This window comes from Sciurus vulgaris (assembly GCF_902686455.1).
Source record: "Sciurus vulgaris genome assembly, chromosome: 13".
Classification (NCBI taxonomy): domain Eukaryota; kingdom Metazoa; phylum Chordata; class Mammalia; order Rodentia; family Sciuridae; genus Sciurus; species Sciurus vulgaris.
Window position 1 is genome coordinate 68,257,440 of NC_136474.1, and position 22,570 is coordinate 68,280,009.

At 36.1% G+C, this 22,570-nt stretch overlaps 1 protein-coding gene across 2 annotated transcripts in view; it reads right to left on the bottom strand.

Annotated features, from left to right (window-relative positions):
• The window catches only part of RIT2 (Ras like without CAAX 2), a 369,303-nt gene extending 363,025 nt beyond the window's left edge, over nucleotides 1–6,278 (bottom strand). Inside the window, exons 1-2 of one of the 2 annotated variants that reach the window (XM_079109348.1) lie at nucleotides 6,020–6,278; nucleotides 5,514–5,629 (exon numbers count right to left, since the gene is read on the bottom strand). In XM_079109348.1, coding sequence (XP_078965474.1) covers nucleotides 5,514–5,616 — 103 coding nt within the window. In that variant the 5' untranslated portion in view covers nucleotides 5,617–5,629; nucleotides 6,020–6,278. Of the gene's footprint in view, nucleotides 1–5,513; nucleotides 5,848–6,019 lie in introns of those variants that run through there. The other variant, XM_079109349.1, reaches the window with a different exon arrangement.
• Between the last annotated feature and the right edge of the window lie 16,292 nt (nucleotides 6,279–22,570).

A 22,570-nucleotide genomic window follows, 5' to 3' on the forward strand; every position in this document is an offset into this window, starting at 1 on the left:
CAACATACCATATAGATCACTCTAACTTCCTATAGCTCCCGTTGCTTTCAAAATACCATGAATACTGCTCACGTACCTACCACACAGCATCTCTATTTTGTTTATGCATCTTTTTTAAAAAAAATTCCAGTACACAGAGTTGAATTTGTGGCTAATTCTTGGTGATAATTTAGGATTTTTCACGAGTCTAGGGACACACACATGAACACATACACTCAGTTCCTATTAAATAATTTGACAAGGTGGTTATTTTCCATTTCTGACATGTGAATTCTATAAATTATTCTATAATGTATATTTAAAGAAAACACACCTCCTTAGACAGATCAGCACCTAATAGATTTTGAAAATCTACCGATACATTTAGCTCAAGGTTTTTTTAGTTCACTTGCATAGTTCAAGTTTTCAATAAATTCTTTTAATTACTCTCCTCAGGTTGAGGAGAGTATTGTTCTTCCTCTCTGTGGGGAAAGCTCCCAGGAATCTCTCAATGTGTGAGAACATTGCTTTTGCTGCCGCCATGTTGAAATTTTAGTCAGAATCACCATACTCTCTCTGCTCCATCCAATAAAGCTAACATTCCATGTTGTCTGGGCAGAAAACTAAGGTTTTCTAGCATTTTGATGTACATGAATTTTTTAAATATCTAAACTACATCTTTGAAGGGGCAGCTGAAACTGAAATTTGGGTTCACTGTACAATCTCCCACAAGAAAACAAATTAAAGATCTCAGGTCAGGAAAATGAAAATACTGTAAACATTGAAATTAGACATATGTGTGTTTGCACCTTAGATTCATCATTTAATATTTCCATGTCTCTGGGCATATAGCATTTTCTCCCCTGTGGGACTCAGGTTTCTCTTCCATAAAATGCAGACCATAATGCATCTTCACAAGATCAAGGTGAGGAGTAACTGAGGCAGATGATGGTAATAGGCCATTGGCTACTGGGACAGCAGTGAGCATGTGAGTGAAGAAGCCCAGAACACGTGGGTAGTTTAGGCATCAACACATACTCATTTATTCCTGCCCCTATCTCTCAGAACAGTGTAGAGCTGTACTAACTGTTTCATCAACTTAATATTAGAGTGAATATAATCTTGTCACTCAGAACCTTTTGCCAGTATAATGCTTTCAATCACTTCTTGAAGAGACATACATGTACATTTACATCCCCATGTGCATACATAGAGGGAGGAAAATTCTATTGCTATAGTAGTATGCATGTGTGCATATACGTGTACACACATGCACACACACATATATGATAGTCTATTCCTCTTAAAGCCATGATGAACAAGACAAGATTCGGTGAAGCATAAGAGTAAATCATGCAATGAATGTACAGAAGATGTATGAGGCCACTGCTGGCATAATAGGGCAAATTGTTCTACAGTAAACTTTTCTAAGTAAATAGAAGTATATTCTGAAATAACAGTTAAAAGTGTAGTGTTTAAATATATAAACTTGTAACAGTCGTATATTATCCCTGTCAAGTATTAAACACAGTACCTGTGTGTGTGTTAGGCTTTCATATGACTGATGGCATCGTAGGTTTTTCACACCAGCATCAGCACAAAGATGTGAGCTGGGCAACATCATGTTGGCTGGCTTCGCCATCGTTAGATGGCAGGAATCGTTCCATGGTATTATAATCTTATGACACCAGCATCACATTTGTGGTCCATTACTGACCAAGATGTCAGATTACACATAACTGTATTCAATGTTTGTAACACGATGCTATGGAACTCACACAGGAAGTAGACGGCTGTATCTTAGTGAATCAAAACAGAATGCTCATCCTGTCAACAGTTATCTCGTGTGTGTGTGTGTGTGTGTGTGTGTCGAGAACAGCTATTATTACTCATTTCACAAAAATTCCCAGTATGATACAATATTATTAGCTGTAGTTTCATATTGCACATTAGCTCTCTAGACTTGTTCATCCTTCATATCTTCTCATTTGTATACATATCTGCTATTTTGTATGGCCCTGTTTTGATTCAGATTATTCTGTGTTAAAATTGTAATGGTGAAAAGTCTCATCACATGGAGTCAGGAAGGCTGTCTTCAAGATGTCACTCATCCACAACTATGTATGTGAACTTGGCAAGATCCCTGTTACTCTTAAGTCCTGTTTCTCCAACTTTTAAATAGAATGGAAACTATTTTCTGGGTATCCCTGTTTTCTGTAAAGTTGAAAACATTCGTGGATCCTTGTAGGAATAATATTTAATTATAGAAATACAAATATATCTTTAAATATGTACAGAATAGATATATTATGGGTAGTATTCAATTATGTTAATTTAAAGATCAAAGAGACATAGATTCATAAACAAGAGTTTTAGTCTAGATGGTTAAGAGCTCTAAATATATTCAAGGGGAAAACAATGCATTGTTATTTCCTAACAGTGAGAGGTAGACCTCCTTGTTCTTCTTCCTCAAAATATTTAAAAGCATAATGCAGTGGAGTTGGATAAAATGTCTCAGAACTCCATAATTTATTACCCTCGTGACCAGGACAAGTTATTTCACTGTGTCTCAGCTTTTCATTCTGTAAAATAGAGACATTTACTCAGATTATGGTTAGGAAAACATAAGCATGAAATGCCTGAAGTCCTTACCTGCCACTACTAGATGATTTGCAAGATTCACTTCCTTCTATAGTAACTAGTAAAGGCCTGTGCATAGTATATGCTCAATAAACTTCACTGCTTATATAAGGCTTGAAATTTCTCATACACAGTACATTTATTCATCCATGTAATTTCAATCTTTTGGAAATTTTTATTTGAATAGTTAAAGTCCTTTTAAAACTTCCTACTCACTGGGCTATATTTTGGTAAAATATGGATAGAAGAAAAATAACCTAATTTTTCAGTAAACATAGAAAATCTCCAAGATTTTAAATGACTCCATCATTTAAAAAATATGGGTACTGGTTGGGGAATAAAATTATGGGTACAGTAAATTGAGTTTCCCATCTATGTTCAAGACTGACTCAGACCTGCCTCTCAGAACTGGAAATGGATTAGACTTGTGCATCTTCCTTAGCTTCTAAAGAAGAACAGACATCTTCTGAAAATCTTTGCATTAGACCCACTTGCCTGTACAATACCTTGAAATTTCTATGTTGATCCAGGTCTTCAGCAACTTGAAAAGTGACTTTTAAAAAATATTTTAGTTCACTTGAAAGCAAACACTTTAACCTTAATGAGAAGTTTAGTATTAAGGTCAGTGCCTGAATATTTACATACTGATAACACCAAATAAATCATAAGGAGAAAGTCCCAGGGCAAGATGTGATTCCATCACTGTGATTCTAAACACTTGACCCTAAGGACAGCATTTTAAAGAAGTGTGAAATTCTAATATGAATAAAGTTCTCTGGAGAAATAGCCAAGGATGCCATTTATATAATCAGTACAATCAAACTATTTACCTTCTTTTATTCTTAACCTTTCATGAGGGTGAGCTGGCTACTCCTGCCTTTCTCCCAAAGGAAAAGTTTTGTTCAAGTATTTAATTTTGAAATGGCTTCTTTCATACAAAGTGAAGGTGAAAGTAACCTAGTCCACTCCTCCAGCTACTGTATTATCTTGAAAATAGCTAGATATTAAAATGGTAACAATGAACAGTCATTACAAATAATATTGAATGAGGTCAAAACAGAAGATGTAACATCAGCATTCTAACATCCTAATATCACAGCACAAGGGTTTTGTTGGAGGGTGCTCCTAGACAGCACCTCCACTTTCCAAGTCTGCCTCCATGGAATAAAATGAGGTGTGTAAAGACCAATCACTCAGTTCTCATATCTCCCACATCCTAGTGAAACAAGAAAACACCCTGCCAGCAAGCAAAGGGGACCCGCTGGCACATGGACTATTCTAGACTCTCACCTCACCAATATAGGCCACAGGTTCTGTTGATGGCCTCCACTTTTTTTTTTTTTTAATCTGTTTCTTTTCTCTGATTTTAGACCCACAGTATTTCTTTTTCATTGTATCTGACTACATGTTTTTAAAGCATAACTTAATTTCCAGAGGTTATTTTCCCTTATGCTTCCTGCTTATTTCCTTCCTCCCTAAATCATCATCTATTTTGATTTATTCCATCCCAAGGCCATTATATTAAAAAAGAAAGGCTTTTTCTTTCCATTTCTTGTTCATACATTGTTACAAAGTCTTTCATTTCACATTTCTTTCCTAGAGAGATGAGTAATTTTTCTCACTTAGGCAAGCACTTATCTACTACCACATTCAAATCCACCTGTTATTTTTCTTTTCCTTTATATTTTAATTCCTTTGAGGGCAGAAGAGGAGAATTGAGATTGCTCAATTCCATGTCTCATGCTATTTTTTTGTCTGCCTTTTCTTTCCACTAAAGTTACTGTCTTTCATTCATGTCCTCTTTGCTAAACTTTCTTAACACTTGTGAACCCACTACCAAAGTTATTAACTTTTGGATTTCTTATGCCAAGAGTACTGTCCTTAACTTTAAATCATTTCATTGAACACTTAAGTATTGAATTGTTTCAATAATATTTGTCAGTGCTAACCTAATTTTTCTTCTGTCCTTTGACATCCCCAAAGTTGTATTCCCAGTAAGGAATCCCATCTTTATGTAAAAAAAATTCCATATCTGTTTATGTTCTAATGATATCCAGAGGCCCAAACAACCAAACATATATTTAGCCTCAAACATTACTGAATATCTGTTTCTTTAATATTTAGCCTTTTGAGCTCCTCATGAAACCAAAGCACTGATGACTTCTGTTCTTTACATGCCAAAATAAACTTACCAGTCTTGTCTTCACCTCATTACCATCCCACAGCCCTTTATTCTTGTAGCTTTTTCTTTTAGGTCAATTAACTAAAATGCCTGGTTTGATCACCCTGCATGTGTGCCACTATTCCTTAAACCACTGTCACTTTCAGAAGACCAACTTTCCTCTTAGTTCCAAACCCACACATGCTATGTCAGACACAGACTAGAAAAAGGAAACCAGGAAGCTCCTAGTGAAAGAAAGACTACAATTATCAATGAGAATCCTGAGCCTGTGTCTGTGTTTGTATCTGTGTTTAGTTGAATATTTACAGCACTTCTTTCCTGATGTGAATACATATTTTTTTTAAGAAAAGGAGGACATTTTTCCCAGACCATGGTTGTTGGTTAAGTATCACTATTATCAAAAAAAAAAAAAAAAAAAAAAAAAAAAATATATATATATATATATATATATATAAATTGAGAGCAAATATCGCCCACTATAAGATCAAAGTAGAAATCATCATCTTAAAGTTCTACAGATCATGACTGAGTGTCTCTCAAATCTCCTGACTCACCAGCATCCCGTTAACAGTCTTTACACTTCTAAACATCCTGCCAGACACTCCCTGCCGCAGCCAGCCCCTACAGCACCAGCATTATTATCATTATTTTCACTCTAGAGTTTCCTCCACAGAGGTCCCTGCTTCCCCAACATTTGGAGTTAAAAACTTACCGCTTTTACCAACTCCCCCTGCTCCCAGCATTACCACCTTGTACTCTCTGGACCCGCCTGTGGCGCTGCCCTGGGAGCAGCTGGCTTCATTTTCTACCTCCATCTTACCCGAGGGACTGGAGGAGAAAAAGAAAAAAAAAAAAAAAAAAAAAGGAAGGAAAAAGTCACCCGTGTCAGGTGCTTGCTCAGATATTAAACAACTCTAAAACTGTGTCAGAGGAAAGGTTTAGTACGAGCTAAGAACCATCAGCATCGGGCTGGCTGCTGGTCCTCTGCTGGAGCGGGTCTCATAGCAACCACTTCAATTGCTTCCAATAAAAACCTGGCTTTTACATCCCCCCTCCTTCTGATCCTTCACTCTTTCACGTCTCCCACGATCTCTCTGGCGCGCTCTCTCGGTAACCCCCCACCTTATTTTTCTCCATCTTCCGTCCTCACTCTCTCCTTCCTTCTTCCTGCCCACCCCTGCACAGTCGCACGTGTTAGATGCACACATATTTGAGTACCTTCCCGGCTGGGCTGCTGGAAGGAAGCAAATCCACGAGTTAATGGAAGATGCTGTCTCACAGGCTGACTTCTGTTGCTTCAGCTGCAAAGACACTATTTCCTTTTCATCAGAGTCAATTAATTGAGAAGAATTTCTGCTACATGTATCCTTGCTGTTTATCACGATTCTTCTGCACAGTTGTCATTCTGCAAAAGGGATGCTGCTGTTTTGTAAGGAAAAACAAAGAAACAAAACCAAAACAAAACAAAACAAAACAGTAATTCAGGGCATTTAAGGATGAGTCTTCAGTGCAGTTGAAATAATACCTGGCTAACAGGGAATCTTTTGGCTCACTTGACAGTTGTAGTTTCAACATTGGGAGGTAATTGAATTAGGTCATTGTCATGTTTGAACACGGATCATCCTTGTTTACACTCAGTTATTAGAAACAAGCTAGAACATAAGGACCCTGTCAAGCATGAGAGAGATACATGATAAATATTTTGGTGACAATTATGGTATCATAAAAGATCATAGAAGAGTATTTTTCAGATGTGCAAAGTCCTGCTCCTTATTTGAATTCTCCAAAGCTTTAGGATCTTCATATTTTCTCTGAACCAGCTTCCGAAATATAGAAGCCTTAGGATGTTTTCAACACCCTTAACTATTGTCAGAGTCAGGTCCTGTCCTTTAATCAATTTGGTGTTCTGGATGTTTATTGTCTGTTTTCCGACTATAAAACTTGGAGCATGATTAGTTGCAGCCAAGTGCCTCATGCACCTAGGCTTGTCCTTCTATCTAGATTTTAAGCTCCTTTAGGAAAGGAACTATACTTAATTTTGTATGACTCTATTGGACAAGGTAGTACTGGGCACAGAATAGGTGTTCAGTGTATTCTTGCCAATCATTGGAGAGACTATAAATTATTCTAACCAGAAGGAAAGGCTCTGGAGCCATACTGCTTGTGCTCAAGCCTAAATTCATCTGTGTGACCTTGGGGAAATTATTTCATGTCTTTGTGTCTCAATTTGTTTATCAATAAAAGGGTGCATGAAACCCCTACTTTATCCATTCGTTAAGTAAGTTACTTTTTATATAAATGCTTAAAACAGTGTCCAGCAAGTTTTAAGCACTTCATATAGTATTATAATTAATTATTGTTTTGGGACAATGATGCTATTAGTCTATGGTTAATAAGAATTCACCTGAGAGGAAGTAAACTTTTCATGTGTTTATTGACTTCTGTATATCTTCTTTACCAAAGTAGCTGTTAAAATCCTTGTTATCAATTTTTACATAAAGATTTTCAAGTTTTTATTATTGAGTTTTGAGTCTTCATTTTATATTTTCAGCACAGGTCGTTTATTATATATTCTGCAAATGTTTTCCCCTTGTCTGTGGCTTTTCTTAATAATCTTTAAAAAGCAGGAGTTTCACATTGTAATGGATTGCAGTTTATAATTTTTTAAGACTTGAATCTTCTATCAGACTTTAATTGAAACCTTTCCCAGTGATTCTATTACAAATTTTCTTGACCCTTTCATTGCAAATTTACTCATGACTATGGATCTCTCTGTCACCTTTATATAGGAAACTGTCCAGTTGGTGAATCTGGACTTAATTTTCCCTCTGAGCTACAGAAATGAATCTAACTGCCTCCTGGATTTTTCCAACCTAAACCTGCTTGGATTTTAACCTGGAATTTCTACAGACACCACCCTCATCCTCAACAAAGGAAACCAGCATGGTGAGTGTCATCACCTCCCTGTCCTAGTTGCAGTTCTTCCTCTTCTTATATTTGAGCTCCAAGACTGAAACAGTTCCATAACTTATCCACCCTGATCACAAGCTCCTGCCCTTTCCCCCTTTCAGACAGCTCAATTTATCCTATACACTGATGTCAGGGAAATCCACCTAAAATGTCAACCTCTCTGAACCTGATGTACACACATTCATATATCAAAGACCTAAATAAAACAAACCAATGGCTTAAATGTCACATAGAGATACCAAACATTTGTTCCAGTCTCATGTTCCAGTGTGGCCTTCATGCTCCACAAAGTAGAGGCAGGCGATGTGAGCCGCTCATCTTTCCTATAACAAAACTATCATTTCCATCATTGAATCTAAAAGAACTGTGGCTATACTGTAATTACCCTGTAATTTTTTTAAATTGAAACTTTAGTGTTCTATGAAAGGCTACATGTAAACAATAGTATTTAGCTTCAAGGTCTTCCTGGGTTTTGTTTCTAGTTCTGCTAAAATTCTTATGACCTTGAGCAAATTGCATGCCTTTGTAGCTATTGGTCCCACCATCTGTTACTCTGTTTTCCATGTCAGCCATTCTGATTTGGTGGTAAGGCACAGGAATTGTCATGCCAGCTGTGTCCTTGGTCCTGTTGTTTCACTGGCACACTTAATTTGATATTGGTTAAGAGAAAATAATGCATGGAAATGTCTTCACAGTAAATAAATTAGTGGCTTGCCAAATGTCAGTGGGTAAAGTGAGAGGGAATTTTAGCTAGCAAATTGACCTGCTTTTCAATTGTTAATTTTGTCTATCCATATTCCTCCCTTGGAAATCAATAGCTTTTCCTATTAATATGTAAGGAAACCCCCAACACACACACACACACACACACACACACACACACACACGCACAAAAAGTAGGAAGACTTTCCTAGCTATAGCTCTCTTTGTCTTCTTTGAAATTCTGAGGCACTTCACTCAAGTTCCTTTCCCTGAAATCCTAAGTTCCATAAAATCTGATGAACAATGATTGAATTTTGCAACATTCTAATGCTCCTGATTTTCAGTTTTTGTCAGTGACTTGTGAGTTTGCATCTCAGAACACTCAAAAGCCTGTGTTGGGTTTTTATGTGTGTGTACTTATGTGTGTATATTGAGAGTGTCAAGGAAGTATCTCCCAAAGGTATAAATGCTGATTAAAATGAAACCTTTAAGTAAGCTAAATCATTACCTTGTACTTGGGGAAACTATTAAATACTTGGAGTTTGCATTTGCTCCCTAGACTTACCTGGCAGTTGCCATCTTCTTAGGGTGGCACATCATTCCCTCTGAGTGCTCATTTCTATCAAATGAAGACCCAGGTGCTCTGTGTTCTTTCAGAACTACTTGACTCTCTGAGCAGGGTCCAAGTACTCTCCAAACATCTCTGCGTGCTGCTGCTCACCACTCCAGTCCTTCTTAAAGTACAAAAAGAGAAACTAATTTAACAAGTAATTTACTCAAAAGGAATGCATTAGCTCTATTTATATGGATATCTTTCTTAACTCCTTTAGGAGCTGCTAAGGCATCCAGTTGCTGTGGTAGGTCTGTAGAAGAGAAGTTGAGATGCTGCTAATTCTCTTTTCACCTCTCTCATCATTGATGAGTAGAGTTACATATGCTCTGATCTGCAAGGCCGTTCTCTTTGTTAGAATTTGTTATATTTATTACAAAGATTTTTTTACATTTCAATTCACCTCATTAAAATGTTGTGAACTCTTCTGTATTCATTTTTATCTCTGTAGGGTTTAGCACTGTCAAAGGGCACAATTTCAACAAATTGAGCTTTAAAATCCAGTTGGCTTTTTAAAATTCATGATCCAGGCAGCATTCAGAGTAGAAAACAGATAGGAGCTCTTCTGGAGGTAACAGTACAGTTGATTCTTGTAGGGTACCTTGAACAGGAACAAGAAAATAGCATGGTGCCAAAAGCAGGTTGGTTGAAATCAAGTTCCTTCAGATTGTTTTTCTTATTGGGGTTAAAGCAAAAGGACCTCCTTACCATGCTGCTCAGGTTGACTGGGCCCCTTGTGATAATTAGCTGTGAATCTGCTATTTTCAGAAAACTGGCCTGCTTGGGGATTTGATTATCATTTTCCTTTTGATTTCTTGGAAGGTCAACTCTTATGATTTAATAGCTTAGGTTTTGGTTTAAGGACATGGAAACTTAGTATGAATGATTCCATTTGAGGTTGACCTATTGGACCTAGTGTAGGTCCTCAGTCCAAATCAATGGCCTCCCAAACATTTATTCAACAGCAGAGCACACTGCCTGGCATGTGCTAGATCACTGAGACATTTTTTGTTAAAAAATTAATTGTGCAAAGTGGTTGATTGTATATTGCAACTGTTAACAAAATACTTTCTCAAAGCCTATCATTTACTTACTATCAAAGACTACTTACACCCTAATGAAAAAAAAATCATGAAGAGAAAAGATAGTTAGCAACTGAATTGATAACCTATGGATAAATGAATGCTCATCATGTGTATTCTGACCCTGAAGTGTAACCAGAACGTTGTAAACCAGAAGATATCACTAAAGCTTGGGCCAAAAAATGTTAAAGCACGAGAATGAAGATGAAAAGTTATTATTTTGCAAATAATTGGCAGAGTTTGATCTGTGGAGCATAGTCTTCTACCTCACACTGACAAACTCACAAGCTCATGCAGTAACATTCGAAGTAAGTATGAATACTTCTAGTTGTGAGACTATTAGATTTTCATCCTGAACTTTTATTAAGGTTGAAAAACATGGATAAAAGGATCTTATAGCTGATCTACAAAACCTGCATTCACATATTTATTCATTCATTATGGGTTCATTTATTAAACATGGATTAACTTTCTGATATATCAACTAATTTATTCTACAATCTTTTTAGACTTTGGGGGAAAATATGGAAAAACACTGTCTAGGCCACATGTTGTAGGTTGTCAAGCCTGGTCACCTGTACTAGGATCTTGGATAAACCAGAATGTGGCAAGTAATTAAATAGATAAAGGGAAATTTGTGACAAGGTTGCAAGAAGTAGAGAGAATGACTCCAAAAAGGTGGACAAAGTAAGGTGTTAAGGAAGAAGATTGCCTTGGCCTAGTACTTAAAGTAGTACTTCGGACTACAATAAGCAAAGGCATTTAGAATTTAGAGAATGGGATGCCCTTAATGAATTGTAAGATGTAATATTATCAACACATAATAACATAGGAAGAGTTCAAAAATTGGTTTTTAGATAAAATCAAAAACATTTAAATTATAGCAAAAAGAGCTCAAAGTTTTTTATTATTTTGTTTTTTGTATTTTCTCTCTGTGCTGTTCAGGCTGATCTCTTGTGCTGCTCTAGTTCAACCTCTTGAAACGCTGGGTCTGTGGGTGGGCATCACTGCACCCAGCTCATTTTTGATTTGTACCCTTTTCTGTATTCAAAGTGTAGTGCCCACTTTGAAATAGGACAGGGGTCTGACTGGAGGAAAACCTACCTCTGGCTCAAGCTACTTTCCTTATATTAATCTTTTTTAGCTTTTCCAATTTATAGTGATTTAAAACTTAGCTAACTTTGTATAATATTTATGACCTTATGAAGTCACTAATTGAACTCTTGCATTCTACAATTTACTAAACTAAACCTTATTGAAAAAGAAGCTTCCATTCCATTTTCCTTTATTTTTCTTATAGTTCTAGGCCCAGATTTTGGTATATTATAAACATCAATTAAAAATCATGAAGGCATTTTTGATGCATATGCTTCATAGTAAAATTTGATGTGGTTACTACCAATTTCTGTTTCTTCTGTCCAAAGTTGACTTTTACCTCATAAAGGAAGTATATTAAACTAAAATTATTAAAAGACATGGACAAGATATTGGCATGAGCATTTAAACCACATGAAAACAAAACTTTTTAAATAAATTTCAGAATATCATACACTTTTTATCACCTTTTTGTTGATCAGAGACTGCAATCATCTTTTACTTTAATGTGATTAGAATACAATTATAATTAAGGTATGCAATGATGACTTTGAGACCTTGGCAGATCTCTGAAATAACACCTAAGAAATATTTAATTTTATTCATTATAATTTTATATAATCTACACAAAATTTTATATTATAGAAGCTGTCATCAATTATTAATTCAAATTGTTGACTATTCAGATTATATTATTTTGTTCAAACTTTGAATGACTAAGAAACTATTATAACTACCTCAGTGCACAAAATGGACTATATCTTACTGAATACATAATCAAGTTTGATATTGTGCTTGGATAATTTCATATACTGCTATAAACACAACCACACAGTCTTGCAGCATTAAAATAATAGTTTGCTAGCCTAAAGATTGAGATATTACATTTTTACCTAAATTAGTTTTGAGTTTTCCTTGAGGAGAAAATTAGAATTAGAAAGTACTTTAGATACACTTACTATAGAATTTTATTTGAGGAAGATGTCCCATAATTAATGACTATTGGTCACTTTGAGTATTATCAGAGAGTTCACTACTTCACAAAAATGGCCATTATGACTACATGAAATCGTTGAGAAACACCCAGATTTGAGAGTCAGAGAGGCCTCATTGTGAATCTGACCTCTTAACAACTTACTAACCATGTGATAATGGACAAATATTTTCACCTCTCAGACTTTAGTGTCCTCATCTGCAAAACAGAATACTCTTAGTGCCTGGAAATGCTCATTAAGAGTAGAAAATTAGATATTAGGAAATTCATTCATTCATCAAACTCCTTCCATGAAAGAGTGAAATGGGTGTGGGGCTCTCCATCACTCCAGTTCCATGGAATCAGAATTCTAAATTGGCCGGAAAGGTCAGTGTGGAAGAGTCATAATTTTCTCCAAACTATGTAACACTTGAACACAATAGTATAGTTCAAAGGAAGAGAGGAGGAAACATAGCTAGAGTCTGTGATGTCTTTTCTTCCCTTACACCCCTGAGAAGTTTGAACTGATCTAGTTGGTGGTGTAAAGCCAGGAATGGTTTTAAATCAGAGATGCAATATAAACAAGTGTGTGATTTACAAAGCTTACAAAGTTCTCTCCAGAGGCAGCATGGAGAATGGATTAAAATCTAGAGAAGCTAGAGCCAATAAAATGGTTGGGTGGTTCTGTTAGGAAAGAGGATGATAATCTCAGCTACCTGAACTACGTCTGACTGAGAAACTGGGAAAAGGGAACATGACATCTGCCATATTAGTGGAGAAAAATTGGCAGGTGTTGGTGCTTCATGGATTCACAGAAATAAGATGAATAAACATAAAAGTTGGGTGAAAGTTTTGCTTACATCACTATTTACTCTAAATGGGTAATGTTATATTTTTTTAAGACGCAGAATTTAGAGAGATTCAGCATGGGTGAAGTAAAGGGGAAGATGTAAATAACAAGTTAAATTTTTATTGCATGAAGATTGAGGTACTTTTGGAATATCTAATTATATATGTAAAAAACCAATTTCAAATTATATATTTGGAGCTCAGGGGAGAAGTTGAAATTTAGAGATAAGGATTATGGATTAGGAAATCTTAAGTGTATTAATTGTAAATGAAAACACAGCAAGAGATGAGATTCTCTATGGAGTGCTTGCTAGGAAGAGGAGAGAACAAAGGATGTCTTTACAGATGAACTATAAAATGATAAAGTGATGTTTATTGAATTCTCTATGCAGGGTACTTGCTGTGAATTTTTGTGCATGTTTAATGAATCCACACAATAACGTTTTGAAGCCTATATCCATGTTATTAAAAGCCAAAAGAAATATGCAGACTTTAGGAAGCCATTAGGAGAGAGAATATAAGCAAGAATGCCCTAAAGAAGCAAGTGTTGGTCAGTGCTATGAAATGCATCAGATTGATCATGTCAGAATACCAGTGACCATATGTCATTCCATATGAAAAGCTAGAGCTCATGATTGAACACAGAGCAATCTTGGTAGAAAATAGAAAATGGAAATCAGATAAAAAAAAAAGAGAGAGAGAGAGATGAGGAAGGAGGAGGAGCTGAGGTGTTATGTTCTGACAAGTACTTTTCATTGTGAAATTTGGTCATGATGGAAAAGAGGGTGATGAGATCTCATGCTGTCCTTGTTGAGCATTAGTTCAATGTCACAGAGTCAACGAGATCATTTTTATAATATAGCAGGTACAACATTCATATGAAATAATTAATGTTAATTGAATTATATATATTTAAGATTAGATTATCAATGGTCCTACAGGTATAGAGCAAAAAATACTAAGATTGAATCCTAATTTTTATCATGAATATTGAATAATCATTCACTTTTAATATATATACATACATTTCTTGCCCCTTCCTATAAGTTTTCTGAAATGTATTTTATCACAGGGTTTTGATAGATCTTAACTTTTGTTTGTTTGTTTTATTGCTTGGTTTTACTTTCAGCTAAAAACTTTCTCTTTTATATACTATTGTAAACTTTCCCTCACTAAGCTTCAGACAATCATTCTTGTCCTATTATCTTTTGTGACTATAAATAGTTTGCTTTGTTTATTTTGTTACCTTGATAGTATTTATAGATCATGTCATGGAGTGTCTACCTTGGAGACCTCTCTTTTGTAGACTGTATAAAATTTATCTCTTATGTCTCATTCTCTAATCCTGGGATATATTTTGTTGACCTTCTGATATATTCCTCTCAACTCACTTCTACAGCTTGTCTGTACTGTATAGAGAAATTAGGTTGAAAAAGAAATGGCTTGAAATGATATCCAGCAAAAAGTGAAGACAGCTTTCTAACCACGATATATACGAAGTTAGAGAAAAAAAGAAACTCAATTACGCAGAGGACAAAACGACAGGAAATAAAAGTAACAGGAGAAAAAATATCAGTGACATTTCTGTTCATGGCTTGGTAAAATCTACCAAATCTGCTGCCTCAAATACCAACAGGGAGACATGAAATCCATGCACACTGTATGTTCCATAAAACTGGGTGTGGATTATTCTACTTTTCCAGGTGTTGAATTTTGAGAAGGTCAGCAGGCCACTTTCCCAACACCTTTTTTTTTTTTCAAAGCTTATTTATAATTGCAATTCACAGAAAATGACAATGAATTGGATACATGAGAGGAGTGTGAATAGTTATATGTCATATTCTGAAAGATTAGTTTCGACAATAACTGAGTAATGAATATCATGAAAGACATACCAGATATTATATAGATTACTGAAGCATTCCTGTTCAAAGAACTAAGAGTGAGGATCAAGTAACCTGGGGAAACTGAGGCTCACTTTAATGGATAAGCAGTCAAAAAGAAATGTCTGAAAATAGTATGGTTTAAAGAGAAACACTATTGTGATGAAAAAGAGGAGACACAGATCTCTTGTAAATCTCTTATAAATTAAGAAATATTTTTTCTGCAAAAGTATATGTATGCTTTCTAAATAGTATGCCAAAATACAAGGGTGTAAATTGTCACATTAAAAGTTTCTATAAAAAAGTGGAAATGTATATAGAGAAGGATAGCACATAAAAATAGTGTTCGGATACAGTGTAACAATCATAAGGCTGTGCATGCTTCATTTTAATATTAGGTGCCATGACTGACACAAAAATGGGTCATAAGTGAATTATCAGCTGCTTTATGTAATCACAATGAACTAACAAAAATAAATAGGGATTATAATGGGTAAATGTAAAGAATTACCCATAAATGCTTCTATAATAATAATAATGCAATTTAAACCAAAATGGTGAAATCAGATTTGACATTATCCAAAACTAAATCAGTGGTGTGGAAGAAAACAGCATTCCCAGAATGCAGAGACAAAGGCAAATCAGTGACAAGGGTGAAAGCAGCGACAAAGTGGGACATTAAACTGTTGCCTAAATGACTAAAATTAATTGCCCTCCCTTCCCCATTCTCCTTAGAGAAGAGGCAGGTGCACACACTGGTCTGCAGTGCTGGGTTGATTCAGAGTACCAGCTAAAATCAACCAATCAGAAGCCTATTGCCAAAGGAGCAGGTCTCAAGAGGAGCAGAAAATTTCTTTTTTCCCCCTACATTAACTACTTTATGTGTTCCTTAAGAAGCAAGTGTAGGGAACAGCACTTTGGAAAGAAATCAGAACAGAAGCTCAAAGGGACTTCTGTGTTCTTGAAATCTAAAGACACCAAAAATATAGAAATAAAGGAATCCTAGCAAAATCAGACATTAGGGTGTCCAAGTCAGCAGAAATTTCCTGAATTGGGGAATGCCCATGTTTAATTAAGTGCCTTCAAGTGTTGTATCAGAGATACCCCTTTGAAGAGCCAACCTGGGCTGGAAAGAATCTGATTTCCACAAAATGTTATTTATCTCAGTCTGAATTGAGATAAATAACATTTATGTGCCAGCTAAGGTTTGAGTCCACACATGAGGTCTTATTTTGTTACTGAGTATAGATCATTAAGATGCTTAGGAAACAGTGTGTTGTTCTAAAGAAAGATGGCCAGTCAACAACAAAAATGAAAATTTAGAGTCTTTGGAGAGAGAATTTTCAAGGTTCCGGCCAGATACCTCAAATGTCAGATCAGGGGCTCCTGCTGTTTATTTGAATAGTCTTCTGGGGAGTGGTCTAAAAACAGAGATTGTTGTTACCTTTAGCAAATGGATGATGTTAATTCTGACCACTGAAACAGCATTCTTTTTACATTCACCTTCCAGGAAGATAATACGCACTCTTGGGTGGGGGACAGAAAGGCTTTGGTAGTCATCTGAATAGTTCCATCTTTGCCATAACCCCTTCCATATCCCAAATTTACTTTCATCCAGTTTTGATTTGTGTCTTCAGAGACTAGAAGCCCAGGGTGAATTAATTGTGTTTTACCATTGTGATAATTATAAAAATTCAATTTATTTTGAGATGAAATCTTTTCTCTTTTTTTCCCCTCTTCTCTTGCTTCCAGATTCTGAAGTGAGATGGAAAGAATATAGTCCCACTGTGATGAGAAAGATCTTTGCATCTTTTGGCACAGTTACTAGATCTTTTTTCAAGCTTCTTTCTAGGCAGAAGAACATCAGTTTCTGTAAGTTGTGTTGCATAGATTAAGAATTTTCAGTATCTTAATTACACTCACATAAGTCTTCTATATTCATCTTGTTGTTATTGCTTAGAAAAACCCTGATAACTAATCTAAGCATGATCCACCTAGCAGTGAGACTAAAGAATCAGCTTCACCTGTAATCAATATAGAACAAACAGCCTGCTGTCCTAGGTGGCCCCAATCTCAACTGCTATAATTCCTAGGTTGAACTGCTGCTTTACATATGTATGATCACAGCCTACATTTTTTTTTCCAAATGTAGGCTTGGACTTAGATGCAGAAATGCCTCTCACCAACTTCCTAAACAGCAGAAGCCATGAAATATTCAGTAGCTGTGCATTTCTTCTTGCTTTCTGCTGCACTTAGTGCATTCCATAAACCCCCCAAAATAGACCAGGAATGTAAAGTGTAGTGGATTTTGGTGGTTAATCTCAATCTCCAATGGGAGAAACCATTGACAACTCTAAGAAAATAATGTGGGTTAAATGTTAGACAAATTAAAAAGTTAAGACAAAGTCCTTATTGAGATTGGTAGGTATTGATTCATTGTGAGTCTAAGTACACACGTTAAGCCTTTTAAAGCATCAAAAATGCTGCTGAGGTATTATCAGGTTTGCAGAAGAAAGATTAGGATACCAGAGGGAAAAAGTTACTATTACCTAAGAATTACAGCCTTTGGTTTTCTTCAGTCTCTGAAAGAAATGAGGTTGGCTAAGGCTGAGGCAGAAATATCATTAAGTATCTGCTAGACACTTAGAGAATCCAACCTAAAGCCTGGTTGGGCCTTTTATAGATTGCAACACTGAAAAACTTGAAGTTTCAAACAGGAAAAGGATATGTTGAAAGAAACTCATCTAAGTTCTCAGACATGAACAACTTTAATAGAAATGGTCTTTTGAAACACTTTGAAATTTCTTTACCTAATAAAGTCCTAGAGCTAAAGGAGTTTTAAAAGTTCGTCCCAGTAAAATTTCCTTTCTAATGAGGGCCCCCATGGATGGTCCTGCGGTGTCTGCTGAAATTGCTTCTTTGACAGACAGCAGTCTTCAGCTTGCGTCCAAGCCACCAGCAATATCTCCATTAGGGATTTAGCACCAGAAGATGTGCTTTAATTCTTAGCTTGCCATTTACTACAAGGATAAAGCACTGTGTTTTAGAACTCCCACCTAATAAATAAATATATATGTTATTTTAAACCCATAACATAGGAATAACACCAACCACAGATTAAAAAAAAAAAATTGCTGAACTTTTCTTCACTCCAAAATGTAAACAAACACAGTCTATGAATCATAACTTTTTAAAAAGATTAAAATATATTGAAGTAAAGTTGCTTTTTTTCTGTCACTTCTTCACATTTTATTTTTATTTTACTGTGTACAGCAATGGAGAACAAATAAAATCTTTGTTCTCAAACAAACAAAAATGGTTCAATCATTAGAGATAGTTCTTTTCTTCCGTATTCTTCTTCTTTTTTTTTTTTCTCTTGGAGGTCAAGTGCCCTCTGTTATGACCAGAGTTTCTCTGACCAGACAACCTTCCCTGCCAAACTGCTTACCTGTCTCTGTGAATCCCATTTCCAGGTTGTCAGTGATGCCCTTGGAATGGCAGATAGGAAGTGAGCATGACATATCTGGTACCACTGAGCTCTTCTGGATATGAGGTGACTCTCGTAGGAGCCAGGGAACTATACTTTTATTTACATACCCTTAGCATGCTCAGCTATGAATTCATCAAAATAAGCCTTTTTCCATTTGTTTTATGAACTTAGATGTCTGTTCAAATCCTCCTTCTATTATTTATTTTGCAATAACCTTATTTCTCTAAATGGATGAGTAGAGCTAATTCCTTGGAGCCCTTAAGAACATTCCCAGGGAGAAGAGGAAGGTTCCACTGGGTTCCTTAAGTCACCAAAAACCCCAGCCCAGGATTCAATACCTCCATGACCCCCGAATTCTCACTACGTTCTTCCCCAGTTGGTTGATACCAAGGCAAATCATCCTTTTCATGGTTAGGGAGGATTGGTTGCTTCAATGAGTTCATGTCAGTTTTTGTATTTATGGTTTTACAATAAAATGACTTTTAGGGAAAAAAAAAAAAAGAACACTTTGCTAGTACTGGGCTCAGTCCGGCGCCCAAAGAGACTACCTGTTAACTTCATTCTAATTAAACAGTACTTGAAACTCCTACAGACAAAACTAGCAGTGCCCCAGCAGCCCCTGAAATATATTATATTAATATTTTCTGTACATAGGAGAAGAAAATTAGAACCACCCACAGAAAAGCAAGGGTGGATCACCCTCCTCCAGTACAATCACTTAAGGTCAGTTCCCTATGAGGTTTCATTTAAATATTTATAGTTTCCACATAAAACACAGATGAGGGCTAAGGGAAGTCCAGTCTGATGAGGAAAACTGATCCATCTTGATTCAAATTTAATTCGTTGGCAAATAACTATTTCCTTTAAAAGATCCACATTGCAAAGTGCCCCTTCAAAGCATCCAGACTTCCAGTTTCTAGATTATCAGTCATTTGATTGACAGACTGAGGGGAATGGGGAGAAAGAGGAAGTAAACACTAAAGCTAATGGTTTAGAGTCAGTATTAATTGAAGTTCAATCAGAACAACACTCAGCATCAAGCAATGAAAATCTAAGTCGGAGCAAAAAAGGTTTGACTTGTAAGATTGTTCCTTTGACAGGATGGAGAATGTGAGAGAAGTCAGTACAGGGGTTGGAGTACAGACCAGGCCACTCCAAAAGTGACAGTGACCCGAGTGAATATCAGGCACTCAATTGGCTTTTCCATTCTTTCCATAAATGATATTTCTTTTGCACTATCCTCTGTATAAAATACATATCACATGAGTTAATTCTCACATTTTCTTTTTCTTTCCTTAGTTTATTTTTCTTCTCAACAATCTTAGGTCCATATATTACAAGTCACCAGCATTTTCTATTCTAAGTATTTTAGGAAAATATACAAACCTGTAGAGCAGAATTTTTGACATTTGTTTCTGATCAGGGGATTGTTTTAAAACAGTTGTAGACTTTCAACAGAGAAAAGTCTAGAGAGTAATATTGCAGAGCTCAACCATAAGACATCCAAGAAGCCAGCAGGCTGCCCTGGCATATGGGCCATGACCAGACTTTGAATTTTTACCCTAGTGGGTCATCAGGCTGCCAAGGTGGCTGAGGGAGAAGGTATCCTTCTGAGGCAAACGGTCATGTTGGATTCTCTGGATTGTGATTTTGAGATTAATAATATGCCCAGGGTGCTCCACTGGAGGGGATTTTGGAGATAGGAAAATATTCTTCACATCAGGAAACCAGGTTTCTGAGAGCATAACTGTCCATGGACCATTCTGTCACTGCAACAGAAACCAGCCTGGCATTTCCAGCTGAGAACAGGATGCTTTGGGGAAAGATGCAGCAATGGAAAATGTTCACATTTTTAGTCAAGAACATTTAACTTTCACGAAATGAGAACACCTGTATGCTATTCTCTCTCTCTGGTCCTGTACAGGAAAAAAATTTAAAAAGAAAAAAAAAAAAGAAAGAAAGAAAGGAAAATAGAAAAAGAAATCAACACTATGTGCAAATGGGAATACCTAGAATTCTCCATCTCTGTCTTTTTTCTCTAAATAAAAATATTTTCTTTCTTAAGAATAATCAAAATTGTTCTGTACACAGTTTTCAGACTCTGTGAGTACAGAAAGGCTAACATGAAAGCAAAAACTCAAGCAAAACAAAAACATTTTAAAGAGAACTTTGTGAACCAGTAGCACTGAATGGTGAAGCAGTATATGAAGCAGAAACAGAAACAGAGTAGAAGTCCACCTCTCACTTCTTGGCTGCATATGCCACAGGTGAATGATCTGTTTTCAATTTAAAAACATCATAACCATTCCTAAATAAAAGTTAATGAAAAATGCAGTTTAATTTCAGTGGTAAACAGGAAATTTTTAATGGAAAATAAGAATATTTTACTGTGTTGTATAAAGTATGCCAAGTTTTGATAACCAATTGGCAAATTAAAATAATTCAAGTACTGTTTTTGATTTTCTGATTTTTTTTAAAAAAATCATCATTCTTAAAACATTTCTCTGACACTTTGTGTAGAACACTCTCTTTTTCAGTGATATCGCTGAAGCTATCAACCTGTGTCCTATGGTCACTTTTACACAGAGATAAATTTGTGCATTAGTGTGTGATTGCTCAGGACTATTAGCTGGCAACGTGTGGGAATCCTGTATGAACTGGTCTTACACAAATCTCATCTTTTTGAGGGATTTGAGAATGCTATAAGGAGAAACTTACCTTTAGATGTCTACTTCACATGACATCCTTTGGCTATGAGGTTTAGTGCCCCATAACTCAAAACAAGATGAAGTCAGGGCAGCTGTTAGAAATGACTTATTTGTACCTCCTCATTTTAAACAGTAAAGAAGAAACATCCAGAAAGAGAAGTGACTGGTCAGGCTCATCACCCATCTTGGTAGTACCTGCATGAGATCTAGACTCCAGGTACGTTAATTCCCAGCATATTGATTCCTATACCACTTTTCTTCTCAAAGCTGTGCTTTTAAAATCTGAGTTTCCCAGAAACAAGTTAGGCTCAAATGAAGAGTCAGAGTCTATTTTCCTTTGCTGCTTTCCTAATCCTGAGCTTGCTGGTGGGATCCAGCAGGAGCCAGAAGTGGGTTGGAAATTGAAAGATGGCACAACCTGAAAAGGAAATAGGAGTGTGGATAGACACTGAAGCACAGTGAATTGTGCCATCTAACCACACTGTAAAGAGGCAGCAGCTAATGAGAAAATATCAAACCAAGGATTGAAACCATTGTAGCTCTCTCAACATTGTGTTCTATCAAATAATGCCATTTCCTGTTGATTACCCCCCTGCTGTTCCTGGCTTCCCAGGCACTAGAAAAAGTGTTATAATGAATGTGAATGTCAAGTTGCAAAATCTCCTTCCATTCACATGCCTATTCCAGTGGAAATGAGTTTCCTGCAAGCTGAAGGGTAGTCTGGAGGGAGATGGCAGGGGTGCTAACAGAGTCCTATCAGATGTGTTTTCCAGTTTTTGATAATGAGGAGATTCTCACTTTCATTAAGTGCACGATAATTGTGACTCTTTGGGTATTTAATGTAAAACATTTGCCTGACCAATGTAAACAAGATAGGGACCCAATTGATTTTTTGACAGGTCCAAAATCAAGTTGTTGATTAGAGACAGAAAATTGACTTGGCTGACAAATGCACTGGATGTGTGCAGAGGTCAAAATTCTTAAAAAAAAAAAAGAACTAAGGCAGAAATAGAAAAAGAAATGGGAATTTAAATAAATTTCTTGTGAATTAGCTTTGACTCCACTAAAAATATGCACATCTCCAATCTGTCTACATTTTACCAAGGTAGAAATTTGACTAATGGAGAAGTGACTGGGAACTGGCTATGAGTGTCATTAGGAGGAGAAGCTGGCTGTGAGGATAGATAGTGAGTATGGGTCCTATCGCCAGGGAATCAACAGTCTAGAAAGGAAGATGTCTACGAAAATGAGTAACAAAGTCAAATAAGTCTGAATAATGCTATGAGCGAGCATCAATTGGTTTCCTAAGAGAGAACCTGTTATACTTTAGGAAAACAGTTATGTTTATAGAGGAACATGTATTTGATTGGGGGCATGCACATTTAGAGAGAAACTAAAGGACAGTTT